The sequence below is a fragment of the Schistocerca piceifrons genome, chromosome 4 (genome assembly GCF_021461385.2).
Source record: "Schistocerca piceifrons isolate TAMUIC-IGC-003096 chromosome 4, iqSchPice1.1, whole genome shotgun sequence".
Classification (NCBI taxonomy): domain Eukaryota; kingdom Metazoa; phylum Arthropoda; class Insecta; order Orthoptera; family Acrididae; genus Schistocerca; species Schistocerca piceifrons.
This window is the reverse complement of record NC_060141.1, coordinates 614,458,821-614,481,253: the sequence shown is the minus strand read 5'-3', so window position 1 is coordinate 614,481,253 and position 22,433 is coordinate 614,458,821. Positions and strand designations below refer to the sequence as shown.

General features: G+C 39.9%; 1 protein-coding gene across 2 annotated transcripts in view; it reads right to left on the bottom strand.

Moving 5' to 3' along the window:
- LOC124794705 (saccharopine dehydrogenase-like oxidoreductase) overlaps nt 1-21,386 on the bottom strand; it is a 131,578-nt gene extending 110,192 nt beyond the window's left edge. Inside the window, exon 1 of one of the 2 annotated variants that reach the window (XM_047258275.1) lies at nt 21,262-21,386. In XM_047258275.1, coding sequence (XP_047114231.1) covers nt 21,262-21,265 — 4 coding nt within the window. In that variant the 5' untranslated portion in view covers nt 21,266-21,386. The remainder of the gene's footprint in view (nt 1-21,261) is intronic. The other variant, XM_047258276.1, reaches the window with a different exon arrangement.
- Between the last annotated feature and the right edge of the window lie 1,047 nt (nt 21,387-22,433).

Below are 22,433 nucleotides of genomic sequence, written 5' to 3'. Positions count from 1 at the left end.
AGATCGCAAGTCTGTGTAGCTATCTCCCCAGTAGGCTGAGGAGAGGTGAGAACGGTACTGTATTGACCTGCCAGAAGCACAGTGGGGTTTCTGCTATTGAATAACTTGCGAGCAGCCGAGGTCGACACCTTCTCTTTCACTCGAATTTACTGTATAGTTTTCTCATCTTTGTAGATGGGGCAGTCGTGAGAGGAGGCAGCATGGTCGCCCATACAATTGATGCAACGAGGGGACGGAGGTGGACAGTCACCCTCATGGGCATCCCTGCCACAGGCAATACATTTAGCCGCACTTGAACAAGACTACCGTGTATGGTTAAACCGCTGACATTGGTAACACCTTGTAGGGCTGGGTACATACGGCCGAACAGAAATGAGCTCATAACCCGCTTTAATTCATGAAGGAAATTGCACATTGTCGAATGTCAGGAATATGATTGGGGTCGGTATGAGGTCCTTGTCAACCCTTTTCACGACCCGATGGACAGCCATCACTCCCTGATCAGAGAGGAAAGACAGAATCTCCTCATTAGTTAGTCTGTAGAGTGACCTGGTATACACCACACCACGCGACGAATTCAAGGTGCGGTGGGCCTCCACCCGTACAGGATATGTATGTAAGAGAGATGCTCGAAGTAATTTTTGGGCCTGGAAGGCGCCCTCTGTCTCCAACAGCAAGGTACCATTGCTCAACCGAGTACAAGATTTCACTGGTCCTGCAATCGCATCTACACCCTCCTGAATGACAAAAGGGTTGACTGTTGGGAAATCGTCACCATCAGATCTTGTGACAACAAGAAACTTTGGTGCCGATGGTAGAAATTTTGAAACAGGAGTTGCATCTAGCTTTCTTTTTTGGGCAGAAGGCAGGGAAGAAGAAGAAGAGAAATCCATTGCGGATGAATCCCCCATGATTGCCAGCATCTCCGATGGCGCGTTCCTTCCTTGTGGGGGTCCTCGCAGAGGGCACTCCTGCCTTAGGTGATTGGTCACACCTCAGGTCACACCTCACAAGAAATGGACAGAGGGACCAATCAACACGTTCGGAAGGTAACAGCTCAGGCAATCACCCCTCCCTGGACCTGGCCTTTACCAAGGGGTACGTGTGTGCCTTACTTGTCTGCCCAGGGCGGGAATTATGCGTTACCCCGTCACAGGCTACATGTGCGAACACATGGGTCGGCCTTCAGACACGCACAGGGAGGAAAGAAGAGAGGAAAGATAGAGAGGGACAGAGGGATAGAAGAAAGAATCTCAAACACTGAAGCAGAGAATAAGACATGGAAAAGAAGACAAGGAGAATGAGGCAGAGATAGAAGTAAGGGCATGAAAGCAAGGAGAAGAGTGAACGTAGGGAGTGAGGATGGAGAAAAACAAAGGAAACAGGATCCTGGAGTTTTCAAACGTCTGTCTCTGGATGAAAGCTCAATACACTACTCCAAAGAAGAGGGAGTGTGAAGGGGTGGTGAATGGGGACGAGGAGGAATGGGGAAGAGGGGTAGGGCAGCCCAGAAAGGAAGGAGAACTGCACTAGCTCAGGGCCCCATGCTCGCCACATACGTATCCACAGAAGAGTTGTGGACTCCCTGGGGGGTGGAAAAGGCTGTTTGGATGGCGCACTCGAGGGACACAAGATTATCAGTGATAGATCGACCCTGGTGGAAGCCACCCTGACATGGAGGCAGTAGGCCACGTGACTCCAGAACCCAACCCAACTGCTGACACACCATAGCAGCTTACATAGAACATTGGTGAGGCTGATGGGCCAATAGCTATCCACATCAAGTGGATTTTTACCGGGTTTAAGCACTGGAATGATGGTGCTGTCCCACCATTGCAATGGAAAGACACCATCACACCAGATCCTGTTGGAGATGATGGGGATCTGTCGCTTGTAGTTAAATGAGAGATGTTTAATCATCTGACCGTCGATCCGATCTGGCCCAGGAGCTGTGTCGGGGCAATGTGCAAGGGCATTGAGGAGCTCCTACTTTGTAAATAGGGCGTTATAGGGTTCACTGTGGTGTGTAGCAAACGAGAGGACTTTCCTTCCCATCCACTGTTTGAGAGTGCAAAAGGCTGGGCGGTAGTTCTCCGACACAGAGGCTCTAGCATAGTGCTCAGCAAAGTGCTCATCAATCGCGTTTGTGTCGGTGGACAACATGCCATTGATGTTAATGCCAGGGAGACCTGCTGGGGTCTGGTACCCAAAAAGATGTCTGATCTTCATCCAGACTCGGGAAGGTGACATATGGCGTCCAATGGTCGACATGTATCTCTCCCAACATTGCTGCTTCTGTCTTTTGATGAGCTGGTGAACGCGGGCACGGAGCCGCTAAAAGGCTATGAGGTGCTTCAGAGATGGGTGCCACTTATGCCACTGTAGAGCTCACTGACGCTCCTTAATTGCCTCAGCGACTTCAGCGACCCCAAACGGACCGCCTTTCGCTGGGGACACCCTAAAGAGCAAGGGATCATGTTTTCCACCACATTAATCATTGTTGTTGTCACCTGCTCAACCATCACATCGATGTTACCGTGTGGGGAAGAGTCAACAGTGACCGCAGAGATGAAAGTTTCCCAGCCTGCCTTGTTTAAAGCCCATCTGCGCAAGCGTCTGTGGGCCTGATGTCAGGGTAGTGGCAGTTAGATGCGGAAGTGGTCACTACCATACAAGTCGTCATGTGCTCTCCAGTGGGTACATGGGAGAAGTCTTGGGCTGCAAATGGATAAATCAGCGGCCGAGTAGCTACCAGGAGCCACACTGAAATGTGTGGTGGCCCCAGTATTTAAGAGGCAGAGGTCAAACTGAGACAGTACAGTTTCGACATCTCCACCTCAGACAGTAAGCACGGTGCCACCCCAAAAGAGGTTATGGGTGTTAAAATTTCCCAAACATAGGAAAGGTTTAGGGAGTTGATCAATCAGTGCAGCTAATACATTCAGGGGTACTGCACCATCTGGAGGAAGATATACATTGCAGATAGTTATTTCCTGTGTCGTCTTCATTCTGACAACCTCAGCTTCAAGAGGGGTTTGAAGGGGCACAGTTGCACTACAGACTGAGTTTAGGACACAATCGCAAACTCAGCCTGACACTCTATTATAGTCACTACAGTTCCTGTAATACCCCTTATAGCCATGGAGGGCAGGGGTCTGCATTGCTGAGATCTAAGTTTCCTGGAGGGCAATGCAGAAAGCAGGTGTAAAGCTTAACAGTAGTCATAGCTCAGCCAGCAGTGGAAAAAACTGCTGCTATTCCACTGGAGGATGACATTGTGAGACTGGGAAGGCATGGAACATTCAATGAGGCAGTTTACGCCTCAGGGTCACTTGCTGCCACTGACCTATTGCCTGAGCAGTCTGTATCCATTGTGTCTGAGGGTCCAGCGAGATCTAGGTCCTCAGCGGATGCCAGGAACTCCACCTCCTCCTCAGATGCAGAGCTTGTAGGTAGTGGTGATTTGGGTGCCACCACAATTTCCTTGGTCTTAGCAGTCTTCTTTTTGGACTTTCCTTGGTACTCCTTGGGTTTCTCTCGCTGGGAGGGCTTCACTGATTTAGTCTCTGGGACTGAGGAGGATCGTAAAGTCCTATGACCAGCTGCTTTTGGGCACTTCAGCCACTGGCGGGCATCATTTTTCCCACTAGCAGAAACCTGGGAATGGAGTGATGCAAGGGATCCCTTCCAGGCAAGAGGAGCCAAAGAAGATTTACGCTTCTCCAGCTGGGAAGTGGGGAACTGGTGCCCTCGATGGTTGGGAGGGCAGTGCTCCCAAGGTCGGTGGTGCGGGAGCAACAGGGGGGAATTTCCCCCCACCATCAAGGGGACAGGTGTAGCCTTCTGGCTCTGAGAGCCGACTGGTATTCGCAAAACTGATGGGGCTACAACCGTTCTTGTAGCAGCGGCGCATGAGGAGGTCGTAGCCATAGGCTGTAGGTGCTCATATTTTCTCTTAGCCTCAGTGTAGGTCAGTCGGTTGAGGGTCTTGTACTCCATGATTTTCCTCTCTTTCTGTAAAATTCTGCAATCTGGGGAGCAAGGTGAATGATGCTCTCCACAGTTGACACAGTTGGGAAGCAGGGCACATGGAGTATTGGGATGTGATGGACGTTCACAATCTTGACATGTGATGCTGGAAGTACAGCAGGAAGACATATAGCCAAATTTCCAGCACTTAAAGCAGCGCATTGGGGGAGGGATATATGTCTTGACACCACAGTAGAAGACCATCACCTTGACCTCCTCGAGTAAGGTGTCACCTTTGAAGGCCAAGATGAAGGCACCGATGGCAACTTGATTATCCCTCGGACCCTGATGGATGTGCCACACAAAATGAACAACTTGCCGCTCTAAATTGGCGCACAGCTCATCATCAGACTGCAAAAGAAGGTCCCTATGGATATAATACACTGGACCATATTTAAGCTCTTATGTGGTGTGATGGTAACAGAAACATCCCCCAACTTGTTACAAGTGAGTGAAGCCAATGACTGGGCAGAGGAAGCTGTTTTTATCAAGACTGACCCAGAGTGAATTTTGGACAAGCCCTCCACCTCCCCGAACTTGTCCTCTAAATGATAAAATAAAAAACTGTGGCTTCGTTGAAACAATGGCATCCACATCAGTTCTCGTACATATGAGGTACCGGGGTGAATAAGGTTTGCTGCCATCCTTAGCCTGGCAGTCCTCTCATGGTGTGGCCAGGGAGGGGAATGGTTTAGGATCGTACTTCCTTGCATTGTACTGAGACTTAGAGCAGTTAGAGACTGCTGGTGTTTGATCACCAGCAAGTGATGACGTGGTGCACTTCATCGCGCGTCATCTGCCCTGATGCCACCCACTTCGGCCAGGCCCCCTCCTCACGGGCGCTACCGAGCCTCAGCAAAGGCCACCTGGCAGGATGGCCATTGCTGGTAGTCCCGATGCCCCAGGGAAATAGGCACGTGGGGAGTTAACAGTGCAGGCATCAGCAGAGCAATCCTTGTGTTGTCAGGGCTACAAAGAACAGGTTACATGGCGGTCCCACAGCAATGGACTGGCTACTGTGCTGGATACCAGGTGCAAACAAGTCCATGGTCATCGTTGGTGCAGAAAGCGACATTGCATAGTGCATGGCGGAAATCACTCCCAGGACATTGTCCTCACCCAAGAGATGGAGAATGAGCGGGACTGCAATGTGACGATGAGCAAGCGGGCTACAGATCTCAAGGCACGACAGAGACAATGCACCATGTAAGGCACCCTTCCCCAGTTGGCTCGCTGTTTGGAAAAATGTTGAGGAATGGAGGTCAAACCCTACAGGGGACCATCACATAAAGGCCAAAACGTGTGAGGCTCCTTTTAGTCACCTCTTACGATAGGCAGGAATACCTCGGGCCTATTCTTACCCCTGGACGCGCAGGGGGACCATGTCACTGTGGCTGCTACTATGTCGGGCAAAGAGTAAGCACTGAGGAGCAACAGCAGACTGAACATGAGAGGTGCTTATGTGCAAAAATGTGGAAATGGCAGAACAGTTCTTAGAAAATCAACATTGAATTATGTTTGACGAAACATCTGTTAGTATAAGGACAAACAGATTTTGGGATAGTGTTATAAAAGAATCTGTAGAAACAAAGCTATCTGTAAACAGTATCAACAAGGATGGCAGTTTGTGGCTCAGCACAGCATGGAACCCAGTCATCATTGAGTTGAAGCAGGTGCAACTGGTGTTGGAGAAAAACATTACCATATTCGGCGAGGAAGTTAACAACAGTTACGTTATAAGCCAGCACTGTGGCTATGTAACAGTGAAGCCACAGAACCATGTCAGTCAGTCGCCATTTGACAAAGGCCAAGGAAAGCTTGGTCAAAATCTTGTGAAATTTTAACCACCTAATATGGCTGGTAGTCCGAGAAGATTTTATTAGTAACTGCATTCCAAAAAAAAAAAGCATGAGACACAAAGTACAACTAATCAATGCTACACATAGCATCAGTAAGCTGAAAAGCTTAAGTGTTAATAGTCAAATTCTTGGTATAGTTAATGATTAAAGATGATAAAAGAAAACTGATGAATACAGATACAGAAAAGAAGTTCTTGAAATAGGTGCTATCTCCTTTAAAATAACAAGTTGAAATGAACATGTTGAAGAAAATTCCATCCAATGTGTAAAAGATAGAGGACAATGGAAAAGTTGATATCCAACAGTGAATATATTGAATCTAAGAAGAAAAACTGCTAAAAAATAAATAAAGGAGCAAAGAAACTGATGTTCTCTTAACAGACAAATTAAAAACCTCAACAGTACCAAAATAATTTTACAGCTTAACAGACACGTGAATGCCAGTTGTAACATAATTACTGTAGTGGTACATATATAAGCCACACCTAAATATAAGCTGGGCCCAAATTTTTAGGGTTGGGGTGAGAAAGAAAGTCAGTACAGTTACGTTATGTCATATTACCAACTAAAAAATAAAATAAAAATAAAATTACATTGTACTCACTCTTAACGACATATTTTAAATTTTACTGTAATTTTTAATGCACAGCCTTCTAATCACTGTCTTATATTTTCATTCATTCATTCATTGTGTTATATATATATATATATATATATATATATATATATATATATATATATATATCATCAATAAGGAGAACCTTAAGGAATGTGGAATGAGTCAAAGTACACATTAACATAAGACAAAGACACCATAGCACGTCAGTCTGTATAGTGTACTAACAATAAATTATGCTTAATTCTATTCATATTTATGCCATATAAATTTAATCAAGTAAATTAGTAAGAAAACAGCTACTATGAAGAAAAGTGCTGCCCTCATTATTATTATTATTATTATTCCAGAATGAGATTTTCATTTTGCAGCGGAGGATGCGCTGATATGAAACTTCCTGGCAGATTAAAACTGTGCACCGGACAGAGACTCAAACTCGGGACCTTTGCCTCTTGTGGGCAAGTGCTCTACCATCTGAGCTACCCAAGCACAACTCACACCCGTCGTCACAGCTTTACTTCCACCAGTACCTCGTCTCCTACTTACCAAACTACACAGAAGCTCTCCTACAAACCTTGCAGAACTAGCACTCCTGGAAGAAAGGATATTGTGGAGACATGGCTTAGGCACAGCCTGGGGGATGTTTTCAAAATGAGATTTTCACTCTGCAGTGGAGTGTGCGCTGATATGAAACTTCCTGGCAGATTAAAACTGTGTGCCAGGCTGAGACTCGTACTCAGGACATCTGAGCTACCCAAGTATGACTCACGTCCCATCTACTTTGGAAAGTAGGAGACAAGGTACTGGTGGAAGTAAAGCTGTGAGGACAGGGCGTGAGTCATGCTTGGGTAGCTCAGATGGTAGAGCACTTGCCCGCAAAAGGCAAAGGTGCCACGTTCGAGTCTCGGTCTGGCACACAGTTTTAATCTGCCAGGAAGTTTCATTATTATTATTATTATTATTATTATTATTGTCATACAGCTTTATAACGAACATTGCTACTTGCAATGTAGCTAACAAGACTTTCCAGTACCCAATTACAGGTATGCAGATAACTACAAGTAAGAGTGGCTAATGAGATATGTTTTGAATTTTCGATTGCTAGGAATTCTCAAGTTCTTGCCTTACGTTAGATGGAACTTGTTGAATGCTAACCATCACAGCACATAATTCCATTGTCAATTCTGGGTAAAGTCTACATGCAAATGATTTTTGTGTCTTGCATTGTGTATCACAGTCCAGCTGAAACTGATTTTTATTACCATGAACAAAAACAGTTCAGGAGTAAATGTGTTGGGAAGTGAGTTTAAGAATTCAAAGATCCTTAAAAATCCTTCTACAAAATGTACAGTTATCTACTTTACACAAAATTATTACTGTCGGCTTCTGCTCAATAAACACTTTATTTCTTTTTAGATGCACTGTCTCAGAAGATAATTCCATACAACAACAAGGAACGAAAATATTTAAACTAAGTCAACACTCTTATCTTTAGGTTAACACAATGAGAAATGCTTCTAAGGGCATAATACAGAGATCTGAGCTTTTTTACTAGTTTGTCCATGTGTTGACTCCATTTTAACTTGTAATCCAGTTAGACCCCAAAGAATTTTACACATTTCTTCATTTATGGAGGTTAGAAAAAAAAAGAGAGCACCCAGTACTGATACCTGCTGTGCTTCATATGTTATGATCCCCCACACAAGAGAGATACGATAACATTTTACTTACTAAATAGAATTTTGTAATCCATACAATCAAAAGCTCTGGCAAGGTCACAGAATATATCAACAGGATACTTCTTCTTGTTTACTTCTGCTAGCTCTACATCAGTGAGATATCTTATGGCTTTCTGTGTGGAGAATTTGTAACAAAAACCAAACTGAAACGCAATTAACAAACTCTGACTCATAAATGAGTCAGTATTCTATGATATGTAACTTTCTCAAACACTTTTGAAAAGACTAGAAGGATTGAAGTACATCTGTAATTAGAGCTACTACAGCACATTTAAGGCAGTCAGGAAATATGCTCCATGACAGCGATTGATTATAAAGATCGCTTAACCGTGATTCTATGTCGTCCAAACAAGAATCTAATATTCTGCTAGAAACACTATCACAGCCAACAGAATTACTACTTTTTAGTGAACTGTTGAATTCTGTAATCTTAGATTTGAAGTCATACAATGACTAGGTCTTCTCTTCAATGCAGAAACTTTATTCTTTACTTTAGGTGTGAAGTGACCTTCAGTGACATCCAATACTAGCACAGAACTCTTACTGATCAGTCCATCATGTATACAGTTCCAAACAGTAGCTAGCCAGTCCATAAATGATCCTGTTGTCAGCCGGCCTTTTTCTTAGACATAAATCACAAACACCTCAGAAAAATTTTCCTTGGACAAGGTTTTACACGTCAAAACAACACAGGAGGCAGCCTTCCTCCCTCTGCTGTAACTACTAACATCACAGTCATTCACTGATTTTAATTTCTCGTTCTCTTTAATGTGATGTCTCTCATCACTTTACAGTCCACCCCCATACTGCTCAGCATGTCCCGTAAAATGAGCATCTTGCTTGCACTGATGATCTGGTGTAGAGACTAAGAGTGCTTCTACTGCATTTGGATTATGTGTATCTAGATGGTGACAAATTTCTTAGTAAAATCTTCTGGCAGTCTCTAGGCCAGTGAAATATTTCATTGGATAGAGGCCACTTCCAAGCATAAAGCTTTGACACTAGCTGATATTCCCATGTGCAGTTTCAACGGCATTTAATTAGATTATCATATCTTTCCTTTTATCATATACAAAAGGAATAAATCCTAGCTTCAAGTTTAGGATATTTCCCAACTTTTCACCTTCTGATGAAGGGGTAGCACAACAGTTATCATATTCATCCCCACCTAACCATTTCCAATTCTTACTACCAATGATTGAGGTGAAAATAAGTGGATAAGTTTGCTGATGAAGGTTCGAGGAATGGTCTGCCACCACATTTTGGCAGCCTGCATCAACAAGGTGACATTATCATAAGTGCGATTTGTGTCGGTAAAAACAGCAATGATGTTTTTGTTGTGGTAAGACTTATCTGGTTATTGATTACTAATTTTACAAGTATTTCATTCATGCTCTGTCTGAAATTTGTTTTGGGGAACAAGTTGTGGTGTTCATACCACCATCCACGTCTATGTTTTAGCATCCTTTCCAGCACTTTCTGTACACAGCTATGGAGTGTGATTGACTTATAAGAGGTTGTTTCATTAGGTAAACTACTCAATGTATTTTTCAACTGAATCTGATGTCAGATGTCTCAAGAAGTCATCCACTATTTTCTTTGAAAGCACTGTTGTACTATTGTTGTTCCAGGTTAGGACCAGATTGATGACAACATACGTAAATGTGCATTCTGGAATATGTTAGCTGTGGTTAGTGAAAATTTGTACCCAAATTAGTGGAATGAAGTGAAAGAAGGGCTAAGTAGGAAAAGTAATTTTAACAGTAATATATTTTGTGTTCCTTCCATAATAAGAGATGTTAGTTATGCTATGGTATTCATTCATTGTGTTAAATCTTTACCTGTCAACATGTGTAACCAAAGTAATGATATGATAGTAGTGATGTTGATAAAACCCTGCAAAAACAGTGTGGATGTAGAATTTGATGAAATTGATCTCTTACATGAAGTGTCCAATAACATAGATGATGATTCAGATTTTGGATGTCCTTACATTAAGATTAAGATTGATCAGTGGTAAGGGAACTGTTTTATTGATACAGGCAGCCTAATTTGTGTTATATTTGAACAATTTAGAGACAAGATTAAATGTAATAAAAATTTTGTGAAAATGCCCATTGTAGATGTAAAGATAAGACGAGCTACAGGTAAGCAAAGCAAGAATGTAAAATGTCAGGTACTGGTAACATTTACAATATAGAGGACAAGACCTGTGAACGTGAATGCATAATCATACCTAGTCTAGAAGAAAATATTCACTATGTTTGAAGATTTTTAAGACTATATAATTGTGTTTTGTTTGCCATGAATGTAGTATGTAAGATGATGTATTTCCAGAATTCTAACTTATCCATTGACTGAGTGTAAATCCATTTGCAGATCCATAAAATTATGTAATTGTGTCTTGTTTGCCTGGAATTTAGAATGTAAGATTATGTGATTTTTAAAGATCTATCTTACCTACTGACTGAGTTAAAATCTATGATACAATATATAATTATGTGCTGTATTAGATTTTTGATTTAGAATTTATACATATCTGCCATGAGAATAAATCAGATCTTTTTGCAATTTTGAACTGGAACAATGTTCATAATTTGTACTTCAAAGATTAGTAATAGTATCTAAGCATATCTGTCTGAATTACCTTATTAGTCCATTCTTTTCATTGTATTTAACTCTGTTTATTAATGTTTCATATGTGAACACTTTTTAATTTCATCTGACATTAATCCCATATAGTTGACTTTGAAAAATTACTGAGGGGAACATATCTCGTGTGATGTGAAGAAGGTATTGAACAGCATATTTAGTACACAAAACCATGTTTCAGGATTTTATTTGATTGCTAGACAGGAAGTTACCTATCTGTTGGAGTGTGTGATGAGAACTCTAAAGAGGAAACTGAAAGATGTGGCAGATCCACTCCCCACACTGCTGTATGGCTGTACCCTGCTTGACCAGTCAACTTTCAGGAGATTGTGGGTACTGGGTAATGTACTCGAGCGTCTGTCAACTGGATCTGTGTTGTGACTGATATTTGTCAATTGTTAGCCACAACTGCTAAAGAAAGTGTTATTCAGCACAAATGCATATTTTTTTGAAGAATGGGGATTGACTTTCCAATGCTTTATGTAACTTTAAATCACTATGTATTTTATCAATTGTAAATGAATCTTCTAGGTTTTTGTGTACTTAGGTTAGTTTGTATGGAAGACATCTACTAGTAAAACCAATATAACACGATGTATATATGTCTGCTTTCGTACTCTGATATTGTTTCTCAAGCTACTACACTGTGTCACCATTCTCTGATCATCGCGACACTCTCTCTCTCTCTCTCTCTCTCTCTCTCTCTCTCTCTCTCTCTCTCTCTCTCTCCCTCAAAGATTTTTTGATAGTTTGTACTCGGTGTGGTTTGGATTCATCGGTCGATGCCCGCATCGTAAACTTAGGGCCTAATATTTTTCCATTATTTTGTTCTTTCACAAGTCAACATATCCTTAAATACTAAGGTTTATGTGACTAGATTGATTCCTAGTCATGACTGAGGATGTTTTTGCTCGTCTGTACCGGCCGTTGTGAGTTTTTCGATTCGACTCACTTGTCGTACACTTTAAAACTCTGAAATTTTTCTCTTCTGTTTTGAAGATTTTTGAAGGTTTGATTGTATGGTTGTTAACTTCCAATTTATAATTTTAATAATTCTAGTAATTTACATTGTCTATGTATTTATTTCTATAGTTTAGTGGTGTAATGTTGTAGATTTGACCTTGTATTATTTGTCTTGTGACAGTATGTTCCACAGATCTGAAAATCTGAATACCATATCCTGATATATGTATAGATTGCGACTAGTATAGTAGATATTTTTCTTAAGTTTTCTGCAATATGTTATGTATCAGATACTTCTATATATCTATATTCTATCCTGAGCATCAGTTTGTACACTGTTTGGCAAACCTTATAGTAATATTGTAAACACACTGTGAGGGGGATATTGTAATGGGACATCCTCTTCTAACACAGCCTCTTTTTATATAAGTAGCTGATACCACAGAACGTAAGTAGTGGTGGGCATGTCTCTGGCAGAATCAGACGTGTTTTTGATTGTGTCACTAATAATGTAATTCATGGTGTGATAGAAGTGCAAATTGTAAAGACGGTGTGATATTGCGATTGTATGGAGAATGTGTAAGGGCTTCCCAGTAAAATTTCTACACCATAGTCGAAACAACCTTGGTAACATGTGGGAAAGTCCTTCTGTAGTATACCCTTCCTAACTGAATTTATTATCGAGTTGTAATCCCAGATTAGATTAGATTAGATTAATACTTGTTCCATAGATCATGAATACGACACTTCGTAATGATGTGGAACGTGTCAGGTTAATAAAAGATATCTGTACAAGATATTACATTACACAAAATATTGCACGTCACTAATGTTTAAGTTGTTTTTTTTCCCCTTAATTTATATCTAAAAATTCAACCAATGAGTAGAAGGAGTTGTCATCTAGAAATTCCTTTAATTTATTTTGAAATGTTAGTTGGCTATCTGTCAGGCTTTTTATGCTATTTGGTAGGTGACCAAAGACTTTTGTGGCAGCATAATTTACCCCTTTCTGTGCCAAAGTCAGATTTAACCCTGCATAGTGAAGATCATCCTTTCTCCTGGTGTTATAGCTATGCACACTGCTATTACTTTTGAACTGGGTTGGATTATTAACAACAAATTTCATAAGTGAATATATATACTGTGAGGTTACTGTGAGGATCCCCAGATCCTTAAATAGATGTCTGCAGGATGACCGTGGGTGGGATCCAGCAATTATTCTGATTACACGTTTTTGAGCAATGAATACTTTTCTACTCAACGATGAATTACCCCAAAATATGATGCCATACGAAAGCAGCAAATGAAAGTAGGCATAGTAAGCTAATTTACTGAGATTCTTATCACCAAAATTTGCAATAACCCTAATAGCATACGTAGCTGAACTCAGACGTTTCAGCAGACCATCAATGTGTTGCTTCCAGTTTAACCTCTCATCAATGGACACACCTAAAAATTTTGAAAATTCTACACTGTCAACCTCTTCAGTCTGCATCTCTTCATATGTCATACAGATGCTGGAAGGCAAAATCTTGCAGATTCTGAAATGCATATAGTGGGTCTTTTCAAAGTGGATGACAGTGAATTAGCTTTAAAGCATTTATTAATGTCAACAAAAATTTGATTAGCAGTCATTTCTAAACCTTACTTGACTTAAATAACACCTATATTGCTGCTCTTCAGAGGTTTGACTTTCAGATAACATGGGCAAGAATAGTGTCTTAACAGGAAAATTATCTCTTGTATACAGCAAAAAATAAAATAAGCAAAGAGAAGGAATCAGTAGGAAATGTGTGTCTAATCTGAACCAAGAATCAACTGTCCTTAATCCTCTAAATACAGGCAGCCAAAGACAATCATCACAGTACAGCAACAAAACAAGCTTAATGATGAATCAAATAATTAAGACACTATACTTCTGTCACAAAAGTACAAGACAGTTTAATTTTATGTTTCTGCCTAGCTTTAGGCAACAATTTGGGAAGCTGTAACATTGTCCACAATAAGAAAATTGTTGCTCTCATGAAAATATCATTTGTGCCTTCACCTTCTCAATTGTATGGACCTCTAAAAAGTGCAAAGTTTTGATAGTATAAGGGGCAGTCAAATGAAAATGAGACCGATGGAAAAAAGTAATTAAACTATCTATTATTTCAAAACTAATTACCAAAGCTGTTAATATATTTATCCCACTGTGAGATAAGACAGTCAATGCCTTCATGGAAAAATGTTTGTGGTTCCCTACTGAATAATGGTTGTGCCTCTTCAACGAAAGCAAATCAACAGCCATGAAAGTTTTCTTTCGGGGTTCCAAAAATATGGAAATTGCGTGAGGAGAGATTGGGACTGTATGGAGAATGTGTAAGGGCTTCCCAGTAAAATTGCTGCAGCATAGTCGAAACAACCTTGGCGACATGTGGGGCAAGTCCTTACACATCCTTTCCCCATGCAATTTCCACATTATTAGAGCCCTGAAGAAAGACATTTGTGATCATCAGTTTGCTTCAGATGAAGAGGTGCATGCCTGGAGTACAATAATGGTTCAGTAGGCAACTGAAAACATTTTTCCATGAAGGCATTGACCATCTTGTCTCACAGTGTCATTGTATTAACAGTTATGGTGGTTACTTTTTAAATAATAAACAGTTTACTTAATTTTTCCATGTGCCTTGTTTCACTTGACAGCCCCTTACAAAACCAGTGAGCTATCCTGTGTATAACAGACTAATCAAATGCTTTGAGGTTCCAACATCTTGCCCAGTGCAGCACTTCACTGATCAATGCTGGCCACAGATCTTGAGCCACAAGCAACCAAGAAAACTGTTGCTACAAAAATAGTTACTGCTTGAAATGATTTAATGTTTTTGAAAACTTATTATGACAAGGCAACATCAAGAGAGCCGTTTCTGTTTCAGATAATGTGGCTTCCTCTTCCTGTGTTCTTAATGACATGTCTAACCTCTCCAGCCCCTTGAACCCCTCCCAACCATTTCCTTCTTTTTCTACAATGAAAGTATCTGAAAACAAGTAGCACTGCCTTAACTTATAAGTAACTTATAAGCTGTACTGAGAGCTGTGCTTCTTACAAACACCGATCAGCCCATCATTCTCTTTGTGAATTTAATAACAAGAAGAAAGCCAAAGATTGACATTTATTCTTTAATTGGAACCAACAAGGAGTAAGCTTGCAAAAGTCGTATAGACATGTGACACCATTACCGCCTTTTGTCCAAAACAGAAAGCAAAGCTCCTAATTGTTTTAGCTAATGATTCTGTAAAATGTACATTGATGGTACCCTTAGTATTCAATATGCGTCAAAGTTGTTGGGCAGAAATAATCTGGATAAAAATTTACAATCTTTTGTTGTCAGGACTATGATGTCATGCAGGGCAACAACAGCCATAAAAATTGGAATTATTGCTGACAGTATTAACATAGAAAGAAGTTATCAAATCAATTCTGCATGGGCCTCATATTGGTAGCATGAATCATGATTATGTCCCACCTAAAAACATACAGGCAGGCAACAGCTCAAAATCTCAGGAATCACATCAGGAAACAGAGCAAATTTGTTTTACATAAGTGCATATAAAAGGAGGATTTAGACACTATGTACGTACTCCGTAGGAAGAAGAAAGAACAACTCAGTGAAACATTGAATCTAATTGATGAACACAGTTGGGTTAAAGTTATGAGGGGTGTGAGAAACGTAATGAGATTTGGTTTTTTTTTTCTCTCCCAAAGTTTTTTTTTCCCCAAGCAACAATATTGCCCCCTTCAAAGTAGTTCCCTTCAGGAGCTATACACCGGTGGAGACATTGTTCCCAGTCTTGGTAGCAGTGATGATAGGGCCTTTAACATGTCAGTCACACTCTTCTGAATGTTCTCCAGAATCGCAAAATTATGACCTCTTAAGACATTTTTCAATTTGGGGAAAAGAAAAAAGTCACAAAGACTCAGATCTGGTGAATACAGGAATTTGGAACAACAGGAATGACTTTTGAGGTCAAAAATTCCATGATGAAAGTAGGCATGTGTGATAAGGTATTTTCATGATGGAGCATCCACTTGCCTGCGTATCCAGTTTCACTTGATTCACTCTTTTCCCGAGAATTTCAAGGACATCTTTGTAAAGCACTTGGTTGACAGTTTGTCCTGGAGGAACAAACTCTGTATGCACGATACCCCTACTGTCAAAAACAGCAAATAATCATTGTTTTGATCTTTGATTTACTCACTCAAGGTTTTTCTGGTCAAGAAGATTTGTACTCAAAAATCCAGGATTCACCACCTGGCTTACATGAGTGAACCATTCATGGTCATTGGCAATCCTCTCAAGAAGATCAATGCACACGTTTCATCGATTTTCCTTCAGTTCAGTTGTGAGGTTTTTTGGCACTATTTTGGTGCAAACATTTTGCATGTGCAAAAGTTTGGTAAAAATTTGACGTGCAGAACAAGTGTTTAAGTTCAACAGGTCACCCATCATCCTTATATTTAAATGTCAGTCCAATCTTAGAAGAGCATGCACACATTCAATGTTTTCATCAATTTCTGAAGTCAAAGGGCTCTCTGAGTCAGGTTAATTTTCAACATGTTCTCAGCCTTGAAAAAATGATTTGTGCCAGCAAAAAACTTGTGTTTTTGATAAGGAATGTTCCACATAGCCCTGTTTCAACTTTCGAAAAGTTGCACTAGTGAATTCCCCCAGTTTAACACAAAACTTGCCATAATATTACTCTATGGTCCACTATTCCAATTTCATAATGCTCAACAAAAACACAGCTTCACTGATGGCAGTTTCAAAAATCATGTGATAGCTTTAAGAGCTGAAACTCAGACTGAGCATCTTGACGGGATGAACACTCTGGTCTACACAAGTGGAATAACACAGCATTGCCATATCACTCATAGTGTTGTCAGTCTCGTTACTTTTCTCACAAACCTTGCACATATCGGAACCCCATTCCAGTCTGAAATTTGGTTGTGGTGACAAACTGATCTGTAGAGCAGCCTGAGGTCTAGGTTAAGTTGGATGGTAATAGTCTGGTTGACAGTTCACAAAGCCAATGTATTTGAAAGCAGAAAATCTGGTTGTGGTAACAAATTGACCAGTGAAGACTAATGCCTATATCTGTGTCATATTGAAAAATGCAAGAAGGGGGTGGGGGTGGGGAGGAGGGGCCTTCCCTGTCACCACATGCACAGCTGTCATCATCTTTACACTTAAAGGTGCATAGCTACCAATGTTGATGCCCAGAGATGAGGTGGACAAGACTTTTTGTGGGAACTAAGTGCTTCAGCTACTCCATTCTTTTAAATTTTGCAAACATAAATGCACCTTGTCACTAATAAATGTATAGTAGACAAAGAATGTTGCCATTCTTTGTCTGCCATATCAGTACTGCATCTGTTCTGTAGTTTTTTGTCCACACTTTTTCTCTCTTTCCCCTGGGTAGCCAAACAAGTAGACCCTCTCCTTTGAATCTGCAGATCTACGGCATTTATTTCCAGGATTACTAGTAGGAACTATTTCTAGTGTCCTGTATGCACTCCGCATTCTTTTCAAGATTTTTACCATCTCTCTTCACCTCACTTTGTGCACCCAGACATTGGCTGCAAATGAAATTACAGCTATCGGTATATTTTCTAAAAATGTCTGATCTGAATTGTGGCAGCAGTACTAGTAATCTTGCACACAATTACTGTTGCTCATTTGGACGCTGGTTTCATGCAGACTTTAAAAGTCATATCCTCATCCAAATGGAGACTAAGATATTTACAAACCTGCAGTGTTTTGACTGACGGTTTGTTTAGCCTAGTAGTTGAATTCCATGTCTAGGCAATCTGCCCTTCAGTAATATGTAAATTGTTTTATTTAGTCCCATTTGCAGCTTGTTGCACCTACACTAGTTCTGCACCAGGACTAAAACCTCATCATGTTCCTTTTTCCAACCGTGCTTTGGAATTCCTTGAAATATTATTTTCAATTTTTTTTTCCATGTTGCACTCACAATCAAGACAATGTATTTTGTTAGTCCCGTTCCAATCACGTCGTGAGCAAAATGACTACTCCAGTCTTAATATATTGGACTCACATTCTAAAGGACTGGCATTTGTTCCCCATCTGGCCATCCTGTCTTGGGTTTTCCATGGTTTCCCCTTATCACAAAGGTGAATGCTGGGATGGTTCCTTTGATTAGACCATGACTGATTTCCTGTTCTTTCTGCTCCTTATCCTGCCTTTTTTGTAAATGCTTTATATGTATATATTATTTCTGACTGTTTCTGACATGTCTGATACTATTATGCCAATTGGTCTATGGATGAATAAATAAATAAAATAACAATGATTAGCAGGGCATGTGCAGGTGCCACAACTCAAGTAACTTCTTGACTTGCTTTCGGCAATTCAAGTGAGGTGAAGGGAGGGTCCATCATGGTGTCCCAAAGGTAGGCTCACAGATGGATTCCTGGAGGCACCCCTCTATGATGTTTCCTCATACTATTGCTTAGGTTATCCATAATACGTTCCAGTTTTTTGCAGTAATCTAGCAGACTCAAATATAGATACCTTGGATTTCTTTGACTCCCTGATCTTGGCAAAAAAAAGAGGGCCACCACAAATGATCAATAGCTCGCTGGACATCAGTCATCACTTCTACAGTGTAGCAAGACATTGCACCCTTGAGTAGTTCTAATGTTGAATTTATTGCATTCACAATGGAGCTCTTCTTCCATAAGCTGTATTGAATACAATTCGGTCCAATCAGCTCTGTATGGGTAAGTACCTATGCAGAAAGAAGTAGTTCTTGGATTTTTTTCACAGAGTATTCATAGGGCACATTGGTAGGTATGTTATCACCTTTTTTGAGTATTACTGCATCAGTCACTGTCGGCACCCTCCCCTGCACCAGAAACTCATTCCAAAGTGCCTCCATAAAATAATGTGGTACTAACTAACTATGCACTTCATGCAGGTCCTCTGCACCAAATCGATGTAGTGCGGGACCTGTGGAGCCTTAACGACAGTGTTTTGTCAAAAATAAAGGAATGTTTCACTTAGCCACTCAAAGAAATTTCTTGAAAAGGGCGTGTGTTTTGTCTTGCAAAAGAGATGGAGCTAACCTAATAATTACCAAAAGTACTCCTACTGGATGTCACTTATAGAAAATACACACTGCTCTGCTCATAGCTGAAACAAACATCTGTCATCAATTTGCAGATGACACTTGCATGACTTAACTGGGAAGATTTTTCTAGCAAAGTAGAATATTAAGTACAGTGGCTCATTCCTGAAAATGAATATTAGAGTAGGTTCTCAAAATACTATCGGCAAAACATGTCCAGGTTTGTGGACACACACATCCACAGGTACCAGTAGTAATTTAAAAATTCTTAGCTGTCAAACTGAACTACATCTTGCAGTTGTTTAAGAACTAAAGTTGGTTTAGCATACAGTAAAATTGATTTATTCTGATATTTGCAGTCAAATGTTCAGTTTGGTTTTAGAAATGGCTTAACAACTGAAAATGCTATATTCTCTTTTCTCTGTGGGGTTTTGGACGGATTAAATAAAAGGTTGCAAACGCTAGGTGTTTTCTTTGATTTAACGAAGGCTTTTGACTGTGTTGACCACAAAATATTACTGCAGAAGTTGGACCATTATGGAGTAAGGGGAGTAGCTTACAATTGGTTCGCCTCTTACATTAAGAACAGAAAGCAGAGGGTAATTCTCCGCAATATTGAGAGTGGTAGTGGTGTTCAGTCCCAATGGGGCACTTAAGTGGGGCGTTCCCCAAGGGTCGGTGCTGGGGTCACTGCTGTTTCTTATTTATATAAATGATATGCCTTCTAGTATTAAAGGTGATTCAAAAATATTTCTGTTTGCTGATGACACCAGCTTGATAGTGAAGGATCTTGTGTGTAATATTGAAACAGTAACAAATAATGTAGTTCATGAAATAAGTTCGTGGCTTGTAGAAAATAATTTGATGCTAAATCACAGTAAGACTCAGTTTTTACAGTTTCTAACTCACAATTCAACAAGAACCGATATTTTGATCAGACAGAATAGGCATATTATAAGCGAGACGGAACAGTTCAAGTTCCTAGGCGTTCGGATAGATAGTAAGCTGTTGTGGAAAGCCCATGTCCAGGATCTTGTTCAGAAGCTAAATGCTGCTTTATTTACCATTAGAACAGTATCTGAAATAAGTGACACTTCAACACGAAAAGTAGTTACTTGGCATATTTTCATACACTTATGTCCTATGGTATTATTTTTTGGGGTAATTCTTCTGATTCAAAAAGGGTATTTTTGGCTCAAAAACGGGCTGTTCGAGCTATATGTGGTGTAAGTTCGAGAACGTCTTGTCGATCCCTATTCAAAAATCTGGGAATTCTGACATTGCCCTCACAGTATATATTTTCTTTAATGTCGTTTGTTGTTACCAATATTAGCCTATTCCCAAGAGTGAGCAGCTTTCACTCAGTTAATACTAGGCAGAAATCAAATCTGCATGTAGAATGCACTTCCTTGACTCTTGTGCAGAAAGGACTGCAGTATTCTGCTGCATCCATTTTCAATAAGCTACCACAAGAACGCAAAAATCTTAGCAGTAGCCCAAACTCTTTTAAGTCCAAACTGAAGAGTTTCCTCATGGCTCACTCCTATTCTGTCGAGGAGCTCCTGGAAGAGCTAAAAAATTAAGCAAATTCCAGTGTTACATTGTTGATTTTCTTCATTTAAACTTACGACTTGTCACCTGAATATGTTTTTTTTATATTTCATCTTATCTGTTTCTAATATCGTGTTATAATATCATGTATTGACTCGTTCCATGACCATGGAGACTTCTCCTTAATTTGGTCCCACGGAACAATAAATAAATAAATAATAAATAAATACTGAAACCTTGGCTCCATTCTCTAAAATTTGGATTGACTGTTTGAAATAAGCCTGACGTTTATTTATACAGAAAGTCTAATGAAATTAAAAGTTTATCTGCAATTCAGCCATGGGATGGGTGTTCTTGAAGACAGGCCGCTTCTCGAAAGCTATTGCAACGTCAATGACTAATTCACTGAAATCAATAATTCATTGATTGCTAATCGAGGCTGAATTAAAGTTGCTGCCAACATCGCAAACAAACAAACCTTACAAAAACTGACAGGCACGCGCTAACGTACTTTACTTCTGTTACGCATTTAATGTAATTAACACAGAATGAAGACCTTCATTCTAATAACTTAATAAAACAACGAAACTGCCAAAAACTGATAAACACAGGATTAACTGTGTGTGATATTAATATCACTAGTAATAAAACATTTTCACGCGTCGTCTGCTTTAACATAGGCTTCTGAGGAAAAAATGAATGTATAAATATGAATACAAACACATTTTATGAAGCTTGCTTCAGCGGAATATGTGTTCGCCTGGCACCTGCTGACTTTCGCTTACTACTGATCCTGCCTGTCATTATCCGACATCATACCTGAACTTTAATCAAACCGGTTTATCAAACAAATACAAAAATACAAGGTCAAGTGGGCGTTTCAAATTTACGCGGTGACCAGAATTCAATGACGCTGACACAGCAAAACCTTGGAACATAGAGCAAAACACATCCTCTCCAGAGCTTCTACATTGTGATCTGCTCTTCGACCATAGACAGAGATGTATGTCTGGACTTCAGTCAATCTTCGCCTCGGGAGATACTAAAAAATAGTGGTCATTGATCACCGAAAGTATATATAGACGTCTATATCCTTATAAGATGGGAAGACCAGAGTTCTAAAATATAAATATATGACCCACATTAGAAGATGAAATGAATCGACATTAGTGAAAACTTTCGTTAAAATTGTAACTATGTAGCATATATGTGTTAAACTACTTGGTTTACGCCACAACTACATAGAGCAACGTACAAATATACTAAAAGAACTATCAAAAACCCTTTCGTTACTAACTGAGTAAATATTTTATTGTTTCATTATTCTCAAATGCGGGAACAATATGTCACAAGGCCTATAACTAGGGTAGAGAATTATTATTTATGTAGATTATTCATTTTTCAATCTCATCTGGCCTGGAAGTTTCGCTGTGGGTAATTCCTGTGAAATATTTTTTGTTATATTTTGCAGGAGAATGTCTGTCATCCAGGAGTTTGATGTTTTCAAACGGAATTTTATAAAAATCAACATATGACGTATCTGGAAAATGAATGTTTGTTGTAACTATTTCCTTATTGCCTTCGACGTTAAACTTCTTCTTTTCATCAATTCAGAAATCTGTAACTGAGATCACTCTCTCTGCAGTAACATTAATGCAACTAAAGCTAGCACAAACACAGTAATGAGCTGCAAATTCTTACAGCAGTTATCTTGAGATGTAAGGAATGTGAAGATAATAGACCTTATTCAGTTTGGTTTAATCAAAGAGTGTATTTCCTTTATTCTTTGAGTATGACCACATTTGCTCTTTATTTAGTTATGCTACACATAAATTATAATTACGCTATTTCAAAATACACGGGGCAGTTAATGAAAAATGGGTCAATATGTAT